This window comes from Ammospiza nelsoni, chromosome Z (genome assembly GCF_027579445.1).
Source record: "Ammospiza nelsoni isolate bAmmNel1 chromosome Z, bAmmNel1.pri, whole genome shotgun sequence".
Lineage (NCBI taxonomy): Eukaryota > Metazoa > Chordata > Aves > Passeriformes > Passerellidae > Ammospiza > Ammospiza nelsoni.
In genome coordinates, this window is record NC_080669.1 from 17,920,479 (window position 1) to 17,940,421 (window position 19,943).

General features: G+C 40.2%; 1 protein-coding gene across 4 annotated transcripts in view; it reads right to left on the bottom strand.

Moving 5' to 3' along the window:
* LPAR1 (lysophosphatidic acid receptor 1) overlaps positions 1-19,943 on the bottom strand; it is a 67,245-nt gene that overhangs the window by 16,229 nt on the left and 31,073 nt on the right. For all 4 annotated transcript variants that reach the window (XM_059492607.1, XM_059492608.1, XM_059492609.1 and 1 more), the window contains exon 3: positions 14,658-15,405. In XM_059492607.1, coding sequence (XP_059348590.1) covers positions 14,658-15,405 — 748 coding nt within the window. The remainder of the gene's footprint in view (positions 1-14,657; positions 15,406-19,943) is intronic.

Sequence of the window (19,943 nt, forward strand, 5' to 3'; positions counted from 1 at the left end):
AGGAGGCTTTGAGATAAGCAGTGAGATGATCATATCACAGGGGTCACCATCTGAGCACTGTCCATGAGCACAGAGAAAGGGAGAGGCAGAGGTGGCAATGCCAGCAAGAACAATGCATATCACTGCAACAGACACATGTAAAAGTTTATGGACACAACAAAACTCAGTCTTTTCCAGAGAAATGTTGTGTTGAGATGTGTCAGCCAGATGGAAAGAGACACACCCAAGAGTTATTTTATGGCAGAAGAGAGCCACCTCTCCATCTTTATTTCTAGCCGTCCTTTCTCATTGTATCCAGGCATGGTCAATGGGCTGTACACATCTCCTCACCCACAGAAGCACCTATTGGGTCAGACTCAGCTGTACTAAGTGTTATACTAAGGGGAATTTCAGAAATCTAGCTTACGTTGTCATCACATTTCTAGCACACGTACTCATCTCACAACTAAATGCATTTTTTGTCACCTGCATTATTTGTATGATAAGTATTCAAGCATGCTTTCACAGAGAGTGTATTGATTATGAGCAATCCAAGAAGAACTCGCATCTCTGTTGCTCATGAAATGACACTGTTTTGTACCTGGTGGTGAGTGCTATTGAATGCCACCAGACCTTTTTGTTCTGGCTGTGAGGGCTCACTGGGCATGACTAGGCTTACAGTGTATTGCATGGTATTGTTCTACCTGTGAGTCTGTAATAGGAGTAGTGCTTATAGGACATTGCTGGATTTAGAGTGCTGCGTTGCCTCTGCATTTCTGTTACTTAGTATGGACTTGTCTATGACCCAGAATCCAGGCCCAGCCACCACCAGCCCCTTTGACATCTGAGGACCAGCTGGAACACAAGGGCGTTTATTTCCCTGTTAAATTTCTTTACTCTTCATGTGTCAGAAAGGTTTGCCTTACTCATAATGTGACAGCACCATAGAGGTGTCTCTATCAGCTCTTGAGTGCTTTGAACTCCAAGCAAGTCCTGGAGCCAGAAGACACTGCCATGAAGAGGGCAGCTGTGGTCACAGCAATAAGGGGTCTCCTGGAAAACCCTCGTACCAAGGGCACAAACTGCAATGTGCCTACACACCCTTTAATCAAAAAGGGTGAAAATATTCTAACACAAGTCCTCTATCTAAATTAAAGAACAGTTCATACATGAACTGAGCTACTGAATCATTGAATATTTCCAGATATTTCTCTTACTGATACCTCTCATGTTGGTTCATCAAATTTCCAAACAGTTATTACTGCTAGCCTAATAACTGTTTTCACAGGTCTTAAAAAAGCTGGTAACGTGCCTGGTGTTTCCAATAACTCTGTGTTTCATTTTTCTGAGGCGTGAGAAATAGAGGTGTTTAAACAACAACAAAAAATACACTACCCATCTTCTAAGTATGTGGACTTCTCTCGTTTTTTTGAAAGCGGTCAGTCTGTGTCACAGAAATGGAGGATATTGTTTCAAGATGTGGCAACAAACACCTCTTACTATCACAGATGTCAGCACACACAGAAGCCCTACCATAACACGCTCCTGCAAAATGCTGCCTTCAAAATTGCCTACATGCAGATATTTAGTCAATTCTATCAGGGTACTAGAGGCTGTACACTGTACTAACAGTACTTCCTGTTAAAAAAAATCCAACTTAACTCTTTACAACAGAAGCCTTCTGCTTGGGCTGGCATTTTTACTTGTTGTGCTTTCTGCTTTCTTACACACATCTGAGGAAACGCTCAGTGAAACTGCTGCATCTGTTAGACATTTATCTCTTCTGTTTGAAAGCAACTGCAGCAAAAAAGAGGCAGTGAACTTAAATTTCAAATGTAAAGCATGTCAAGCTTCTCTAATAAGGGCAAATATAACATTTTCTTTGTTATTTTGGGGAAAATCTGCACTCAACAGTGCAATATGCAATGATGACATCCCGTAAGAGACACGGGGCAAGATTCCCTCTACTGTAGGAGTCAAGGGTAATTCTTGGTAGTCTCTGGATGCAGGAGACACTCTGCAAACTTTGGGGAGAAAGGTGAATTGCTTTAAAGTGAAGTGCATAAAGTACAAAGCTTATGAACACTTTGTGGTCAAGGTTTTAATGTGTTTCATCACTGGTTTCAAGGTAAGGTTTGAAATCTGGTTCGTGTCCCTGCTAAGATTTCAACAGTACACGTGGAGAAATCCATGTGTTTATACAGACAAATGCAGAACTTGCGCTTCAGCCATCTCTCTCAGCTCATTTTAAATGCAGGAGATTTTGGAATTTGAGGCACTGTTGTAGGCACTGCATGCTAGAAAATTGCTGCGTCTCTGGGTGTACGTGCCTCCCAGGTGCAATTTCCTTATGAATCAAACCTTAACTGGCCATTATTTCTGGGCAATCTACTTTTTGAATTACTGATGATCAGTGAAGCCCTGGACTTAGGAACTGAAAGTACAAGGCAACTACAAAAATGAAATGAAATGAAATAAACTGAAAAAATAAAACAAAAATAAATAATAAAGAATAATAATAAAGAATAATAAAACAAAACAAAACAAAACAAAATAAAATAAAATAAAATAAAATAAAATAAAATAAAATAAAATAAAATAAAATAAAATAAAATAAAATAAAATAGTATCTTTTTGATGTTGAGTTTCCCAGGGCACTGAGGAGAAGTTATAGCCCTGGAATGTCATGTGTCCTCTACACCTTTAACCACAGGAGGTGTCTCAGCCCCAGCTGGTTTCTCCAAACTCCTGTGGGATGCAGAGGGAGCTAACTAAGGAAAAAACCCAACCCTTATACCCCCAAAATCTCAGCAGCAGTAGTAAATTGACTTGTGCCTGGCCAGTGGCCAAAGACAGCAGGCTCTTTTGCATCCTGGTGCCCCCCTTTCTTGGATCAGCACAGTCAGGGAAGCTGGGAAGCAAATGGCGGCCTACCCAGCAGACAAAGCGCTCAGGACTCCTCCCACTGAGGCACTTCTCTCCTACAGTCAGAGACATAAATCAGTCAGAGGCCTAAATGGTGAACTGCCCGGGTAAAAATGGAACAGATGGGCCTGCCGTTTCACAACCTGGTTCCAATAATTCAGGAAAGAAACACATTTGTTCTTTCTTCTAAGGGTAAATCTCTATATATGGGATATTTATGCCTATGATAGTGGTTTGCAGGAAGGTGGCTATAATTTGTTTTCTGGAAATAGGTCTGGAATTGCTTTTCTATGCCATGCCACAAGCCAGGACAGTCTGGCAGCCCAGTCCAGCTCAGAGGCATGAGATATGGGGCACCAGTGCTTCAGGACAGGGTGGTCTCTACTGTGAAGGCCCCAGAACATCCTTTGACAGCTCCGGCTCCCACAAACTACCCTGGCAGTTATGCTGGCTGTCAGAGGTGCTGCTCCTGCCTGCCAGCCAAACAGGGGCAAGGTCACTCTGAGAAATAAAGAGAGCAGAAGAGATGGGATCAGAGGGAAAGGTGAGGCAGGAGGGTGAAGAATAATAAAAAAATAAATAAAAGGAAAATCTCTTGGGAAACCACATCAATCAGTACTGTGTTCACTGGAATGTGCTTAAAAGCTAGTATTTCTGGAGTGCATATGGCTTTATGCACACCTCTCACTTTCCTTGCTGGGGCCAGGCCAGTGTAGCTGAACACTTTCTGCTTTATCACAGGACTACACATGGTGAGTGCAGCACTCAGGTATTTGATGGCTGAATTGGCTGAAAGTTCTTCTAAAGAATGCTACATTACTTATTTCAAGCTAAGTACTTTGCTTACTTAAATTGATCCCTCCTCCCCATAGAGTGAACCAAGCCAAGCTTTTCTGCTGGAAAGACAGAAACCCACACAACTCATCTTGTGCAGAACTCTGGCTAAATAGGCAAGGATCAGATGCAGATCACGCTCAGTGAAGGACCATTTTCAGCCCCCATGGTTTACAGGGGCATTACAGTCTATTAACCAATATGCATTCACTTCACCTTTTCTTTCTGTGTGTGTGGGTAACAATAATAGGAAAGAAGTTAAGCTACAACATACTCAGATATAACACTCCTTGCTGAAGGAGGGTAAATACAAAATGCAACTGGAAGGCCAGATGTGTTCACAAGGCTGAGTATCAGACAGCAAGCAGGCTGCTAGCTCCCTGGGCACCCTGCACCTTTAGAGCTATGTCCCCCAACATGGTATCTCTCCATTTTCAATTTTAGTCTACAGAAAAAGTAGCAATCATTTTACAAAACCACAACAGATTTACACAGTATTTTTTTACTCTCTATATACTGAACTTTTGCTTAGAAAATTCATCTATAAATTACTCCTTGTACTTTTCCAGAAAACTAAAAAATGAGCACCTTAAAGCAACATAAAACAAGGGAAGATGAGAATTATCAATGCCATATGTTAGAGCAAGTTCTTTCTAAGGTTATATCAATACCAGAAGATGTGAAACAGTTCCCTTAAAACTGCTTTTAGAAGAACAAGAAAGGTACTGAATCCAGGAGAGCTTGGCAGCTTTTCCTCCTTTTAACAGCTAAATCCCCTCCCTTTTCTTCAAGAGATGACTTCTTTAATGAAGGAAGGTATTTCAAAAATCTTAACTGTTCTCGCATATTTATGGTTATATTAACAAACTTGTAATCAGATACCAAGGACTTTATTAAAACAGAAAGACCCAGGCAGATAGCTCTTACTCAAACACAAAAAAATGCAACAGAATTACTCTCTCACTTCTTCACTTCTCTCAAACTTGTCTCAACCTTTTTTCTTTATAGTAACCTCACAGTCTTTTAATGCCAACATCAAGGAATTAATTACTTCAACCTCTGCAGCACACAAGAGGCTACTCTCCCACCAGCAGCAGATGGCCACCCCCATGGCAGATAAGTCTGGGGCAGTTTTACAGACCAAGTTCTCACTTTCCCAGTGGCAAAACTCTACATCACCCTATCCACAAACTTCAAAGCACTCATCCCTGTTCAAATTCCTCCTGTTTGCTAGTGGGTTTGCTAGTGCAGACTGATGGACAACACCAGAGCATGCAAATTAAATACCTCAGATTTACAAATGATGTCATAGCTTCCACAGTCTCATCACCTTCCATACAAACTCTGAGCCCTTGCTGTCCTCTAGGCATTGATGGGAGAGGATATGTGTCCAGCAGTGGACTTGTCACGCTACACAAGCAGCACACTTGGACATAATATCAGCATTTGTCCACATGGATAGAGGAAAATGAACTTCAGAGACATTATCTTATGCTGAGGAAAGTAGAAGTGTGACACAAAGTTTTCCCAAACAAGAACTACAGAAAGGATGGGGATCTTCTGCTGTGATTGTTGCTTCCAGCTTTAAAGAAGGGTACCAAATGTGTAAGTGTTTGAGAGAAACTTATGGTGGACCAGCTGGGAAAAAAAAAAAAAAGGAAAAAACCCTAAAAATATCTTTGAAAGAAAAAAAAGAAAGTAAAAGTAGTCCATCAATGAGCTCAGTGACAGCATCCCCATGAGTAAGAAACTTGCAAAGAGGAAGATGTTCTGCTGCCACCAGAAGAACTCAGAATCATATCTTCCTTCCATATTCAGATTCTAAATATCTTTATTTAAAAAAATGCAGAAACTGAGCCTTTTTGATAAACATTTCATTTTTTTATGCTGAGGCTAGAAGGATAGAACCATGGCTGCTGTCTGAAAGCTATCAATCACTGCAGACCATTTCCCACTGCACTGACTGGCTGCTGTACCTCAAATGTCTCAGCAAGTTTTGTCAGCAGCAGTAACTCTGTGATTTGATGTTAAGAGCCATAGTTTCACTGAAACTATAAAAGAAAAAGTAATATTGAAAATTGAAATTGAAATTTGATATTGAAAATTGTTTTTCTTCTGTTTTCACAGATAATCCCAGAAAAAAACAAGCCTAGAATACTTAATCATACTGTGAAGCAATGCAGAAGGAGGACCACTGCTTCTCTTGCACAAAACAGTCTGTTGTTGTCAGTGCTTTCTTTCCACTGGTGGAAACAAACAAGAGTTCAGTGCCTCATTGAATCCAGTTTTACAATGAGACTAGTTAACGGCTGGCATTTTTGTTCACAACATTTCTGAGCCTGAGGTCTAGCTGTAAATTTGACTTAGCACTTGGGTGGTGTGCTGAAACACGGGAAAGACAAATGGTATCACAAAGGTGAAAACAGAAGCCAGTGGGTGGACAAGGACCTTACCCCATACCTTCAGACTGCAAATGCTTTCCTTTAGGAGCTGCCAAAGATGTACCAGTTTTAGCTGAGGGGGCAAAAGGTCCATGAACAAAATAAGCAAAACATTTAGAAGCAATTTTTCCACGTAACCATGTGCTTTCTAGAGGACAAAAATGTTACTTTGTGAGCAGCCATTTTTTAAAAGCACTATTGTTGCCTCTTCTAAAGAAAGGACGGGTTGCCATCTTCTCTTCCAAAAAATTAAAAATTCTCAAATTTTGAGAGATCAGCAGGACTTGGCCATGTGCTGGCATTTCACTGTAAGCCTTCTTGTACCTGCTGATTTTCAAAATTTCTTCTTGGTAACAATTTCTGACCTGGGCATTCAGCGAAGTTTACCAAGGCCTCTGTTTTAGGGCAAATGTCCCACAAAACATGCCCATCTGCATTGTTTTGCAGAAGCTCTGGTTGATGATTGCTTACTCATGGATGGAGCACTGCTAAGTGGAGTCTGATATCAGAGCAAGATAAGTTACCAATTAATTTTTGATTTTGGTGTGGATTTTCAGTAAGTGAATATCACTCCTTAGTCAGCATTTTGTTATTTTACCTGGATCCAAGTGAAAATCTTGGATTCTACTTTTCAAGGTCAAGGTGTGATTTCCAAATCCTATTATCAAATTAAAGGAAAATACAAATAAATTCTCAGGGCCTGTTGAGAAATATACCTACTTTTGCCATTGCAATTAATTTTTAGAAGCTTCTTACAAAAGGTCAAAACCTATGCAAGCAAGAAGAATCAGTTTCTCATTTATAATTGTTTTAAAATCAAAATGTGAAGTGTAAGAACTACTTAAGGCTTACTCCTTTCTGGCGATCCCTGGAAAAATGAAGAGATCTTTCATCTGCCCTTTAAATTTATTTTTCATCTGAAAAAGTAATAAATTATATTGAAGTCAGGGGAAGGAGTTTTGTTAAACAAGGCCTCATTTTCATCATACTTAAAGGAATGTATTTACTAGAGACATTTTTCCCTCTGAAGAATAAAATAAAATAAAATAAAACCACATTCCTGTCTTGGGAAATGATGGAAGGTCCTCAAAGTGCATTTTCAAAGGGTTTTGAATGAAAATAAATAATTCGGATTCTTAGCTGAAGGGGGAAAAAAGGAGAAAACTTCTAAATGGATTCTCCAGGGTGAAACATTGAATGCTGTAGGGATACCTGGAATACTTTAGAGAAAAGACATTTTCCAGGGATGTATCAGTTTTAACTGTGAGAGCCAGTGAAGAAATTGAACAAAACATTTACAGTGAGACTTCCTACACATCCAGCCATACTCTGGGTCCAGTGAAAGTTGCCTGGATAGAAGGCATCAGTAACTTCTGCTTCATCAAATGGAGCTTGCATGGGCTTATTTTGGAAAAGAAAGCTACTTATGAAGTTTATCACACAAACAAACTGACCTCACTCTAATTTCCAGATCCTGTGCTTCCTTATTACTTTTGCTTTCAGCATTCTCACCAGCCAACCAGTAACTGGTGAAGGAAGAGTTTGGATTGGGACTACTAGAAAAAATTCAAGAAGATCCACCAGAATTCATTTGCTGGACTATAAAAGACAATAAAAATGATTAGTGACTGAGATTTTGAGACAGAGCACACATAGTACTGCTTCTACCAGCAGCATGAAATATATCAAACAATCAAGAAAAATCCTACAAAGGGTGTTAAATTTAAAACACACTACAATCACTGTGTAATCACATCCATATTGTACATAGATCCTTGGCAAGTTTTCATGCCTTCACTATTTTAACTGGAAAAAGAAAACCTAACGGATTTTTAACAATTCTTTGTGAAAATTTGTCTTCCTGTTAGAAAAGAGTGCTACACCTGTCTAATATAGTGATCAAGATGTATTTATCAAGAAAATAGAAAACAGATATTTACATTTACAAACATAAAAATATTAGTACACTTGTTATGAATCACCGACTAGAAGTTAAAGTTCTTGTTATCAAATCACAATGATTTCACAATTAAACCTTCTAACAAATATGAACAAATACATTTTATTCCCCTTCATCTACTGGCAAATTGTAAGTACACTGTTACTTAAGTCAATACCAAAATGTCATTAAGATGCACGGGGAAATAAAAAAAATACAACAACAAAACCAAAAAGATTCACAGTAAGTGGAAATGGCAAGGCCTGGAAACCACAGATTCTCTAAACTGCATGTTTTTTCCCTCAAGGAGGTTTTGAGCAACAATCAGAACTACTCCTAAGGCCAGAGGGAGAAGAGGGAGAAGACAGAGAGGAGGGAAAAATCCAAGTAATCCAAAATCCAGTAGTATAGGTAAGGTGTGCTAAAATAATAATTTTAATAAAGATTTCACTTTTTCATGCAAATATTTGATGATACAGCTTGAAAGTACTGCTGTCACACTGCATCTCTGAAAGCATGTTACAAACCTTTGCTCTCCATACTATGAAACAAGATTTTATCCTGTAAACTTATGAGCTCTCCATTTAGGCTACAGTCATCGGCAACAATTTCCCAGATTACTTGACTGTAGCGTTAAATTCACAGTATATGCACATTTAAAATATACTGATCTAAAAACACTGGGAATGCACATAACTGCAACCTCTATGCTAGAACAGAAAGTCATTGATGGTCAGACTTGTACTGCCTGCACCAACTACAGAGTTTATTGCCCTGTTTTTCTGTCAGGATTAAATCAATACACAAGTGACATTTCTGTGGCGCGGGGGTCAGGGAGGGTTGGTGACTCTGAACTGGCCCCCTGTGCAGACCACAGGGTAACACAGTATTTATGGCTTCACATTGCACCACTTCCACACAAGAAGCTGTGAAAAATGCTGCTCTCATCTGAACTTCAGCATGATGTTACGGCCCAGCCCAACTCTCTATAAAAAATGTACTAATTACAAGGAAAAACATTTGACTGGATGCTGCTCTTCTCCCCACGAGGCCACTGCTACCTTGTGGAAGGACATCTCCCAGCTGAGACAGCATCCTCAGTTTCAGTCATCTCAGGAAAAATGCTGCTGCAAAGCTCATCTCTCCCAACAGCAGCAGGACTCCTCAAGGAGGAGGTAAATAGGTGAAGTTGTCTTCTTACAGTCTCTGGGCTCAGAGTTAAACCCTGGCTTCTCCAAAAGATCATCTTATAAGCTGCACTGTGTAAGAGGGGTGATGCTTCCTGCGGCGCACAGGAATAGTGTTCCACAGGCAGGAAGGTCTGTCAAAGCTTGAGAGATGCCATAGCCAAGCTCTGCCTAGACATGATCATCTTCATCTCAGTCCAGGACCACAGCCTTGGTAACTGATGAAATGTATTTCATATTGTTCAAGCCTTAAGGCCAACAAAGATAAACCATTCCAGTTAATTACTTGCCTGAGGCTGCATGAGGGGTATGGAAATAAAGACATGCCTCTGTCAAGACACCATGTGCTGTCAGTCAGGTTGTAGCATTATTTAATAGTCTTTTTATATTTTACTGATAATCAAGTGCTTTTAGTGCATGAGAAGGAAAAGGAAGTGAAGATGCAGACTGAATGTCAAAACAACCTTTCAGAAAAGTTAAAGTTATCAATAATGTACTTTATTTTCTTCAATGGTGTAGCTACAGCATATGTGAACGCTCATGTGCATTATCAGTTTTTTTTTTTTTTTGCTGTTTTCCACTCCCATTTGGCACCTAGATGTGAAAAAAAAGCTAGAAAAGTTAAAAAATAAGTCTCATGCAATTCATAACTGCTGTAGAGAGGGCAGGAAAAAAGCTGTTGCTGAGCAGTTCTACTCTTCCAGATGTTTATACTGAACTTCCAGATGTTTTTCTTACATTTAGTTCTTCATTATAGTAAGTAAAAGACTGTCTTCAAACACTGCGAGACTCCTTTAAATCAAAATTTATACAAACTCAGAGTTTATACAAAAAAAAAACTTCAGCTTTTTTATCTGTGCCCACATTAATGTCCCAATTACAGAGTAAACCACATTTCTGCAAACAAAGGAGATGATTCTACAGACAGGAAAGTCTTAAGTGTCTTTTACTTCCCAGGAACATAAAGGGTAAACAATTCTGATTTCATTGTTTGGTCTCCCTACATCCTGGGGGCTAGCTGTGGTTCTTGGCTCAACAGGCATGCCCAATTTTGGCCAAACAACATTGAGAGCTCACCCAACACAGAAAGTTAATCCTCAGGATTAGTAAAATACAAATAAGGATTGTTGGTATCATGCTTATTTGAAATTCAGTTATAAACCCTCAGTATCACAATCTCACAGTCTAAATTCTAAATAGAAATGAATGCCCAAAGATGCATGTGGAGGTATATGGCAGAGTTATCCACACTGTAAAAATGAGAGGTGACAAATTAGGATGGATATTTAATCAGCATTTAGGCAGGAGAAATAAAGACTAACTTTTCAACAGCAACATTCTAAGCCAGTACTTCTCTAGAAATGCAGGTATGCACCTGAAAATTTCTGAAAGACCCTAGCCTTTCATGAGTGATTCCAAGCCAGGGAAATCCAGACCAGAGCTAGTTTATCTAGGCCTGGGCTCTGAAATCCTTAATTTGGTGCTTTCACTATTTCTTAAAACAATAGTTAGATATTGTCATCCATTTGGGGCCAAACTGGCCCAGACAAATGCTTTCAGAGTCTAACTATGATCCCCAGCAGAAAAACAGCTTAGCTTTGTCTTTAAATGTAACATGAGAAAAAGTGGAGAACAGAAGAGAGGATGCCAAGTTTCAGCTGATGTATCTGCTCAGTTTCTGCCTGTTCCCTGATTGCTCATTTAAAGGGAACACATGGTGGTGGTGAAAGGCAAAGTGTCACTGAGCTGCAAGCCAAACCAGACATGATTTTATGGCTGTGTGCAGTACACAGATCAGTTCTTCCTTAGTTCCAATGCAAAGAAAAGGCATGGTTTAGAGAAAGAGCTTTATGTTACTTGTTACTTTTGAAAGATTTCAAAAGCAGCCTTGTTAAAAGAAAAAAGGGCTCAGCTATGAAATCACTTCCTTCTGTTTAAACTATTTCACTCAAGGAAAAAAACAAGAGGGCATGAAAAAAAAAAAAAAAAAACAACAAATCTGTTCTCTGCTTTTGACTTGTTCCTAGGACTCAGCATCCTACCCGCTCTGTGGGATGACGCAGTGTGCCAGATCCCGACCGCTCCAGTCGGTGCGTCAGGCGGCCATAGCCCTCCCCACACAATCACCCTCTTGTCAGAGGCAGCTGGCACCCTCCCTGCACATGCTGACAGCATCGCTGCCTGGAGGACTGCACCCCTTTGGGGCAGCTCTTCTCCTCTTGGAGCAAGGCAGCAAGGCATGAGGAGGCCAGGCCGTGTTAGGCAGCTAACAAACAAGAAGCTCTTGTGTTATTCCCTCCCCCTCCTGCCTCCAAACACAGTGAGAATGCAGACAGGGGAAAAGATGCTCTTCTGCTTGCAGCAGCAGCAGCATGGCTGTGCCTGGGAGTACAGCCAGCAGGACAACTCCAGGACACCCGTTTATGGAAGTTTAAAAGTCAAATGAACAGTTCACTGCTGCCCATTTCACAATGGGGTTACTTACAGCCGAGCAGCTGTAATTTTAACAAAGATTCTAAAATGAGGAATGGTTTGCCTCCCTCTGCCAGTGCTCACAGGTTTACCCAGAGCCGCAGTTCTGTTTTCCTTTCAATCCCAGGGCACCCTCCCTCTCCTCCAAAATTAATTGTCTTCTCCTGTGTAAAGCAGGCTGACACAAACCAGCTCCCTTCCCCACTCAGCTGTGGGGAAGGAGAGGAGGGAGAAGCATCTTCAGAATAAACTACTCTCCTTCTCAGCTTCACTTCCTGCAAAAGGTTAGTTTCTGCCTCAAACCTCATTGCTCAATGTATTGTTGAGCAATGTATTATTACTCTGATCTGCACCATTAAAAAAGGCAGGGATTCTTTTCCTGCATGTTTTTGAGGTTCACCGATGTAGAAAAAGCCAGATAACATGAGATAAATGTTCAGCAAATTGCTCCATGCAGACTAGCACACTCACCTTTTCTGTCCTTCCTAAAGCTCCAGTAGATAAACGTGAAGCACTACCTTTTCAAGAAGGCACTCAGAAAGTATGACCCTTGAAATTAAATCTGCTGCCTAAGAAAACTTTAAGCCAGACTTACAAGTAGACTGCAAACAGTGATAGAGCATCACCACACCTGCCTGATCAACATGTTGACCACACTGTTTGCTCAAGAGATACCTGCTGATATCTGCGATATCTGTTGCCCAGAAGTCCTTTGAAGTGATGCTTAGCTTTTCTTCTTTAGAACCACAAAACAATCCTCCCCTGAAGTGCAAATTCAGCAATATGGGATGATACTCCCAGCTGATGGCAACTAATGAAAATTTCTCATGGTGTACATAGCAGTCTGGTAACATCCTGATGCACAAATATTTAACTCCCTCAAAGTCCCTGTGGTTACCCCAAAGCCTAACTCTTGACTTCAGTCTATTCTTTATTTATTTACTTCTTAAATTAAAAGAATTTACACAGCAAACCCACAGCTGTTTCCCACCCATCTTTATCTTGCAACTGTGTCTCCCAGGTGGTAAGGAGGTGAAAGCACTGCTGCTTCTTTACACTACAGGACTATGACTGACCTCCTCTAGCTTTCCTCTAGAAACCACATTGCTTAGGGAAAAAACCAAACCCCAAACCTTTTGCAAAAGATACCAAGGTGGGAGCTGCAAAAATGATAGTCTATGAGCACTTTTGTTTCCTTTGAACAGATTTAATAAAATAGTAAGTTATTTAATAAAATAATAAGTTATTTAATAAAACAATAAGTCTAGTACCATACATGCTTGGGATTAGCTGATATTTGCTATTTATTCAGTGAATATTTATTGCTACAACTCCACATTGCATTGATAGAAGTGCCTACTATTTTCCATCCACTGTTTTTAGTAGGTGTTTTTGGGGTCTTTTGCATTATTTTATTTTTTAGGCCGGGCCATTCTTTCACCTCATAGGAAATACTGTATGAACAATAATGTCTTTAGGAAGGAAAACAAAGAGCTGTTCGCTAAAAGAGGACTGCAAAACCCAAATTTTCTTGGTATTCTTAACCTCATCTTTTATTCTGCCAGGAGAATCGTGGAGATGGGAAAGGACAGATTTTTGAACCACCATGAAGTCAGGAGAGGTTTCACCAACCACTACAGTCTCCCTTGGAAAACTCATATATAAGTTCCTTCCTTGAAGAGAAGAGCAGGACATGACGGAATACATCTTATCAATGGTTTAGCAGGTTAGTTAACTGCACAATTCATGTTCTGGTTGGAAAGCAAATTACTAGGTCAAAGTACAACATGTAAATTCTTAACCTAAAAAGTGAGTTGACACAGTGACTCACACCCAATCTCTGCCACCATTCTGCTACTTGTGATAGAAAGACCAATTCACAGCATAGACCTACGGGAACCATAATGTCAAGGAGAGAAATGAGGCTAAGTTTTGGGCTTTGTAGACTGCATAACAATTGCATTTATGAACTGTTAGGGCAACCATCTGATGCAACAGGCTACTGGGATTCCGGGAGACACATGTACTGCACTGGGAGACCTAATAGGTGAGAAGACATATTGGGACAAGGAGACAACTGCACCATCACTATCATCTGCAGAAACAAAGAAGAGAACAAACAGCAAAGAAGATCAGCAGGAAATGGTACTCAGCCTTTAGGTTGTGCTTCTGCATAAGGAAACTGGGAGCCCCAGACAAAACCCTAGTAAAACTATACGCAAAATTACAATAACCTCCTGAATCCAAAATGTGTTATGGTATTTCCCTCATGCCGAACACTGAAGCCTACGCACCTCCTGAGCAGTGTGCTGAACACCAGTATCTCACATGCTACCTTCCTGTATTACCAAATGCACCAAACACTATAGGACTGGGTACATGCAGTCCTGCTTAACACACAATCTTTTTGTGAATAGCCTGAGGCTTCTGAGGTGTTCTCCATATACTGGAATTTCACATGAATGCACACAACACCTTTTTTGGTGGCAAAAAGGAGACGACAGATACTTCAGTGGAATACCAAGCCTTCCCTGTACTATTTTAAGTTGGAAGCCATTTGGCATCTTCAAAGGCAAAAGGACAAACATTATGTAATAGGTTGCTACAAAAGATTGTAAACACGTGTTGCTGCAAAAAACCACCACATTACATTTTCATTGGTTTCATGTTACAGGGCTGAGTGACCACGTCACATCAACTTCCATAAATAAGCTTGATAGTCCCAGTGGTCACAGTAGTGAACTCTGGGTGCTCTTATTGTCTGCACCTCTTCCAGTGTCTTCCAAATTCTGCTGACCCCCAGGAGCTAGGCATGGATTACTGAAATCACCTGATAAGAAAGAGAGCAGGGACAACAGGGTGGGCAAAGTAGGCACTTACCAAGCACAATGACCACAGTCTTCAGGAGGCTCATCATGGTGTCCCGATTCCTGCGGGGGCCAGAACTGTGCCTGGACATTCTCATAGTCCTTTGGCGAACGTACCCAAAGATGTGAGCATATAGGACCACCATGACCACAAAAGTGACCAGGTTGAAAATAGCCCAGAAGACCAGGTAGGAGTCACTATAGAGCGGTGCCATGTTGGAGCAGTGGGTGATATCACAAATGCAGTTCCATCCGACACTCGGGATGGCCCCCATGACGATGGCCATAGTCCAGATAACAACAATGACAACGACCACCCGGCGGTTGCTCATCCGAGTGTGCAGCTGCATTCGGAAAACCGTAATGTGCCGCTCAATGGCAATGGCCAACAAGTTGGCCACAGAGGCTGTCAGACTGGTATCAATGAGACCCTGACGGAGAAGCCAGGTGCTTACAGTCAGTCTTCTAGTGTTGGGTCCTGTGTTGAACATTAAGTAAAAGTAGGCCAGCCCTGCAAAAAAGTCCGCAGCAGCTAAGTTGGCCATTAAATAATAAATAGGAAAGTGGAATCGGCGATTGACATAAATAGCCACCATAACCAAGAGGTTGGCCAGCATTATGAAGATGCAGACGGTAATCCCCAGTCCCATTACAAGCTTGCTGACAGTGTTCCATTCAGTGGCTAGATATTTTCCACTTCGGTTATAAAAGAAGGCAATGGTTTCATTGTAGTAGCACTGTGGTTCACTCATGGCTGTGGACTGAAAAAAGAGAGAAAAAAAAGAGAGAGAAAAAAAATCCAGAATGACATCAGAACTGAAAACATATGATTGCCTTCATGGCTAAGACGTACACAAAGAGAGGGGAGGGGGACAGGAAAGGAACATGCTTCAGAACAAATTAATTGTTTCAGACCAAATGGTATTCCACAACTCACAAACAATTGCTCTGAGGAATCTAGTAACAGCAACCAGATTAGAAACAACCAGAAATGGTTCCATCTGCTCTGGGAGCCAGCATGATTTCTGATGTAGTTATAAACTGCTTAGAAAAAGAGCTTCTGGCCAAGCAGTTCTGCTGAGAGATTCAGTTAAAGGCATGAAATTCATAATTAAGAAAAATTAACTCTGCTAGACACCTGATTTATGTTATCAGTGTACAGAACTGTTGTTTGATTGTAGTGGAAGACTACTTCTTCAAAGAGGAGGAAATGTGCATTACGTTCCCAAGCAGGTTTTAACTCATTCCATTTTCCATCATGGGTATTCCTTCTTGTCCCATCTTAAAATGTGGGAAGAACACCCTAGATAATGATTGTCAGTATGTTCTGAGACCGTGAATTACAAGGGATAATGTATGTCCGTAAAAAGTGCTTTTTATGAACAATAAAGGAAGCATGACATAGCATTTCTATAAGCATCAGCCACGTTTCTAGAAATGGTTTGAAATACACAATGCTTTTAAATATAACTCACCAGAAGTGACTTATTCCAATTTGAAATAGGAGTAAGCCAAGAAATAAGAAAAGAAATATTTGGCTTAACTAGTGTTAAAAGCATCCACCTTTATTTCCTGCAATAACTATTGTCATGGCTATGTCAGAGAACACATGATTAATTTTTTTTTGCAGAGTACTCTGCTGAGAACAGCTAGGGGGGCAACAAACCAGCCCATATTCCACTAGAATGTGGAAGTTTTGGGTAAAACTGTTGGCTTATAAGAAAATGTCTAAGGAGTTTCCTTTTTCAGTTCCATTTAATTACTCAAGGTGCAATTCCCAAAAGGCAAACCTTAGGAAAAGAAACCCCTCTGAATAAAATCTGATTTCTTGTTTAGCATGGGTAAACAACAAATATGTAAAAATAATAATTTAAAAAAAATCAAACCAAGAAACACATGTCATAAAAGTCTTTTTCTAGATAAGATCTGCCTTTGCCTCTCTGCTTTTATTGCTCTGGAACTCTATCGACTAAACTTGAATTTTTACAAAAATAGAACCAGTTTTAATAATGCAGGTAAGAAGCCAAATCAAGGAACAGATCAACAACACTAAAAGATGGCAATTTCTTCCCATTAAAACATACAAAGTGAACCATAGGTTTTGGACAGCTCCAGTTACTCTGCAGGAAGTCCTAGAGCCAGCCTAACCTTCTTGTTGAAAACAAAAACATACAGAATTGGGAAACAGAATTCATAGCTTGACTCAAGTGAAAATAGTATCTGATAAAGATCTCCTTAGAATTACCCAAAACTGTTTCTGTTTCTTTTCATTTCTACATTTGTCAATGCAATTAAGCCAATTCCAAAAAAGCAATATACAAAACTTTCCATCTATATCCCAAATGGACTACATGACGTTTAAATTTATGTTAAAGAAAAAGGTCTTTTAAGAAAGATTTTACCTCTAGCCTAAACATTGACCAGAAACATTTGCAGTCCCAGGATAATAAAAAGTTAGAGTAAATAGTATTTCTCAGCACAGTGAGTATAATGCTTTTATTGCTCCTCTAGGATATATCAACCCTTGGGTTTGAAGCCTTTTAGCCTTAATTACTTTAGAAATTTTGAAAGTTCTCATGTAGGATCTGTTGCATATAAAAAAAAATTATTATAAGGGACGTTTAACAAAAGGAGACCTAGGTACAAGACATCTGGCTTTAATTCTTTGGTTAAAGACCTTGTAGTAATAACAGGTCAAGTATAAGAACCCTTGAGGGAGAGAGGAAGTCATATGAATGAATTAGTGGCCCATATAAAAGCTTGCCAACATCTGCATTAATTATGTAATGCACAGGATTTTTAGTCTCTGTAGGAATATCTGGATGCAGGATCTAGTAGATACTTGTGATCTTGAATAAATTCTCTTTGCCTGTGTATTTGTCACTCTGTTTTTTTCTTTCAGATGTCTGCTGCCCACATGTAATGATTCCTGCTTCACTGTTGCTCCTATGGAAAGAGGCGTGCCACACCTGGAAAAACATGAATTTTTAATTCAGAAATTTAAAATGTGGCCAGTATTATGCTTTTTATTTTCTTTTTCCTTCTTTTTTTCCTTGTAGTTTTGTTTGCACATGGGCTTAAAATGTGAATTATTCCCTGATTGTGCAATGTTCTCCCCTACCTTTTAGTTTGAAATCTGAAACAAAGTATGACAAAAAATATGACTTAATCATGAAATGCCAAGCCAAGGTGGAATGAACATACACACATAAGGGTATGTAAAATGCTACAGAGCCAGACTTGTTCAATTTAAAACTATGACAGCACTTGAGCAATCTCAGAGAAGTTAGCATGAGGCTCACTTGCTGCTTCTCTCATTTGGAAGACAGAAAAACAAAATGCTGTGTTCATGTAAGGGATTTTGGAGAAGCTTTGTTTTTAAGGCATTCTAATCTAAAACCTAGGATCTCCTGTAAAAGTAATCTTTTTGTGCCCTCCACACCCCCCATCCCCCCAAGGGGAAGAAGAGAAGAAGATGAGACAGTTTGCTGGCAAAAATTCCAGCAGAGGACTTCCAGATTATCAGCTTTCTTGGATGCCACTGTATATCTTAAAGGAAGGTTTTGACCTCTCAGGTCACAAACATAAAAATCCCAAGGCATCACATTTAACTGGGATACTGACTGGAAAGGCTCAAGCAGGAGAGAAATGCACTGTATCCCTCAGTACTCAAAGTGTTAACATACCACAAAGGCATATCCAAGCAGGCAGACCCCATCCCCTCTCCTGCCCCTGCAGGAAAAGGGGCAGGGAAGTTTATATTTTAATTTCCTGAAGTTTCACTCAGTGTGTTTCACTGCCTGTGTAAGCCAGATGTGTGGTGCCCGGAGATTTACCTCATCCATTCAGTATATCTCAACAGAAGTTTAAAACAAACGGAGCTGCAAATTGCCCATGTTAACTAAACCTCTAGGATGAATCTGTGTGGAAGAAGTAAACATTGAGTTATAAACCAACAAGACAGATAAAGAAAAATAGAGTAAAAGCAGGCTAAAAGCAAAGTCTCCTCTCGCTGTATGAAGATGACCCAAGACACATTTGTCCCAAATCAAAGAAGAAGAAAATCACAAGTACATGGAATTCAATTTTTTAATATCATGAGACATAGTTATAATCACAGCACAGTGCTCACAAACCAGGAAATTTGGCACCAGGAATTAATAAATAAAAGTCACTCTTCTTCAGCAATGAGTCATTCAATTCACCTTGGCACTGGCCTTTTCAGGCACTATTTGCCTGGTTGTCTCCTCTCCTCTGGTTATTTGGGATCACACCATAGGGGTGCCAGTGGCAACACTGGGAAGAAGAGCCCATGTAAGCTTTCCCATGTGTTGTGCCTGATTCATCTTGCTGCTGTGCCACCTCTGCATCACACCCTGAATAACAGGATGAGGATTTGGATCCACAATATCCACAGTCCTGACCACTGGATGTCCCTGGGAGAGCAGCCCATTACTACCTGCCCCTCCTGGGGCAGAGACAGCAGTGGAGAGCACACAGCCTGCCTGGAGCAGAAGGGGAGAGGGGATCTCTGCATCCTGCCAGCTCACCCAGTGAGGGCTGCTCACCTGGTAAGGAGTGTGTATGGAGACATGCTTGGGGTGGAAAACAAACATCAAAAAGTTTTCAAATACCATTGACTGATCCTGCCTAAACAAAGCATTAATTAGCATGGGGTGCCTGAGGGGAAGATGATCAGTTTACAAACCCCTCTGCAATCTCAGAGTTTGAGAGTTCCTTGATCCACAAAACAAAAAAAGGCAGGTTACTCTCTCCCCACCCCCAGTACCCATGGGTGCACCTATTTCTTGTCGAGAGAAGCAGAGTGGAACATTCTTAGAATACTAACGTCTGACTTTTACAGCACTTTTCAAACTTGTAAGCCACAAATAAAGAATCCATATCCAGGAAATCTCTTTAAAATATCTTAACCCTAGACTCTCCAAACACACTCTGCTCCTCTCCTTATTGTTGTTTGCTGAATTCTGAACCCAGAACACAGAGGAGATGAAAAACAAATTTTCTAATATTTTGTGGTAAACTAAGATTAAAAAAACCATAATAACTCTCTTATATCTTTGCTTTTTGAGCAGCAGTGAATGGAAATCAGTACCCCTGCTTTCAGCTTATGTAAATATCTTAAGGTTACCAACATACTGAAAGGGGTCAAGCTGAAAAACTTCAGCAAACTACCAACTTCAAAATCCCCAAAGAAGGGTATAAATTAGGAATATCTTTAAAATAAGGATAAGCAAGTAAGTATAGGCATAACTGAATCAATATGTAAATACTTCATCAA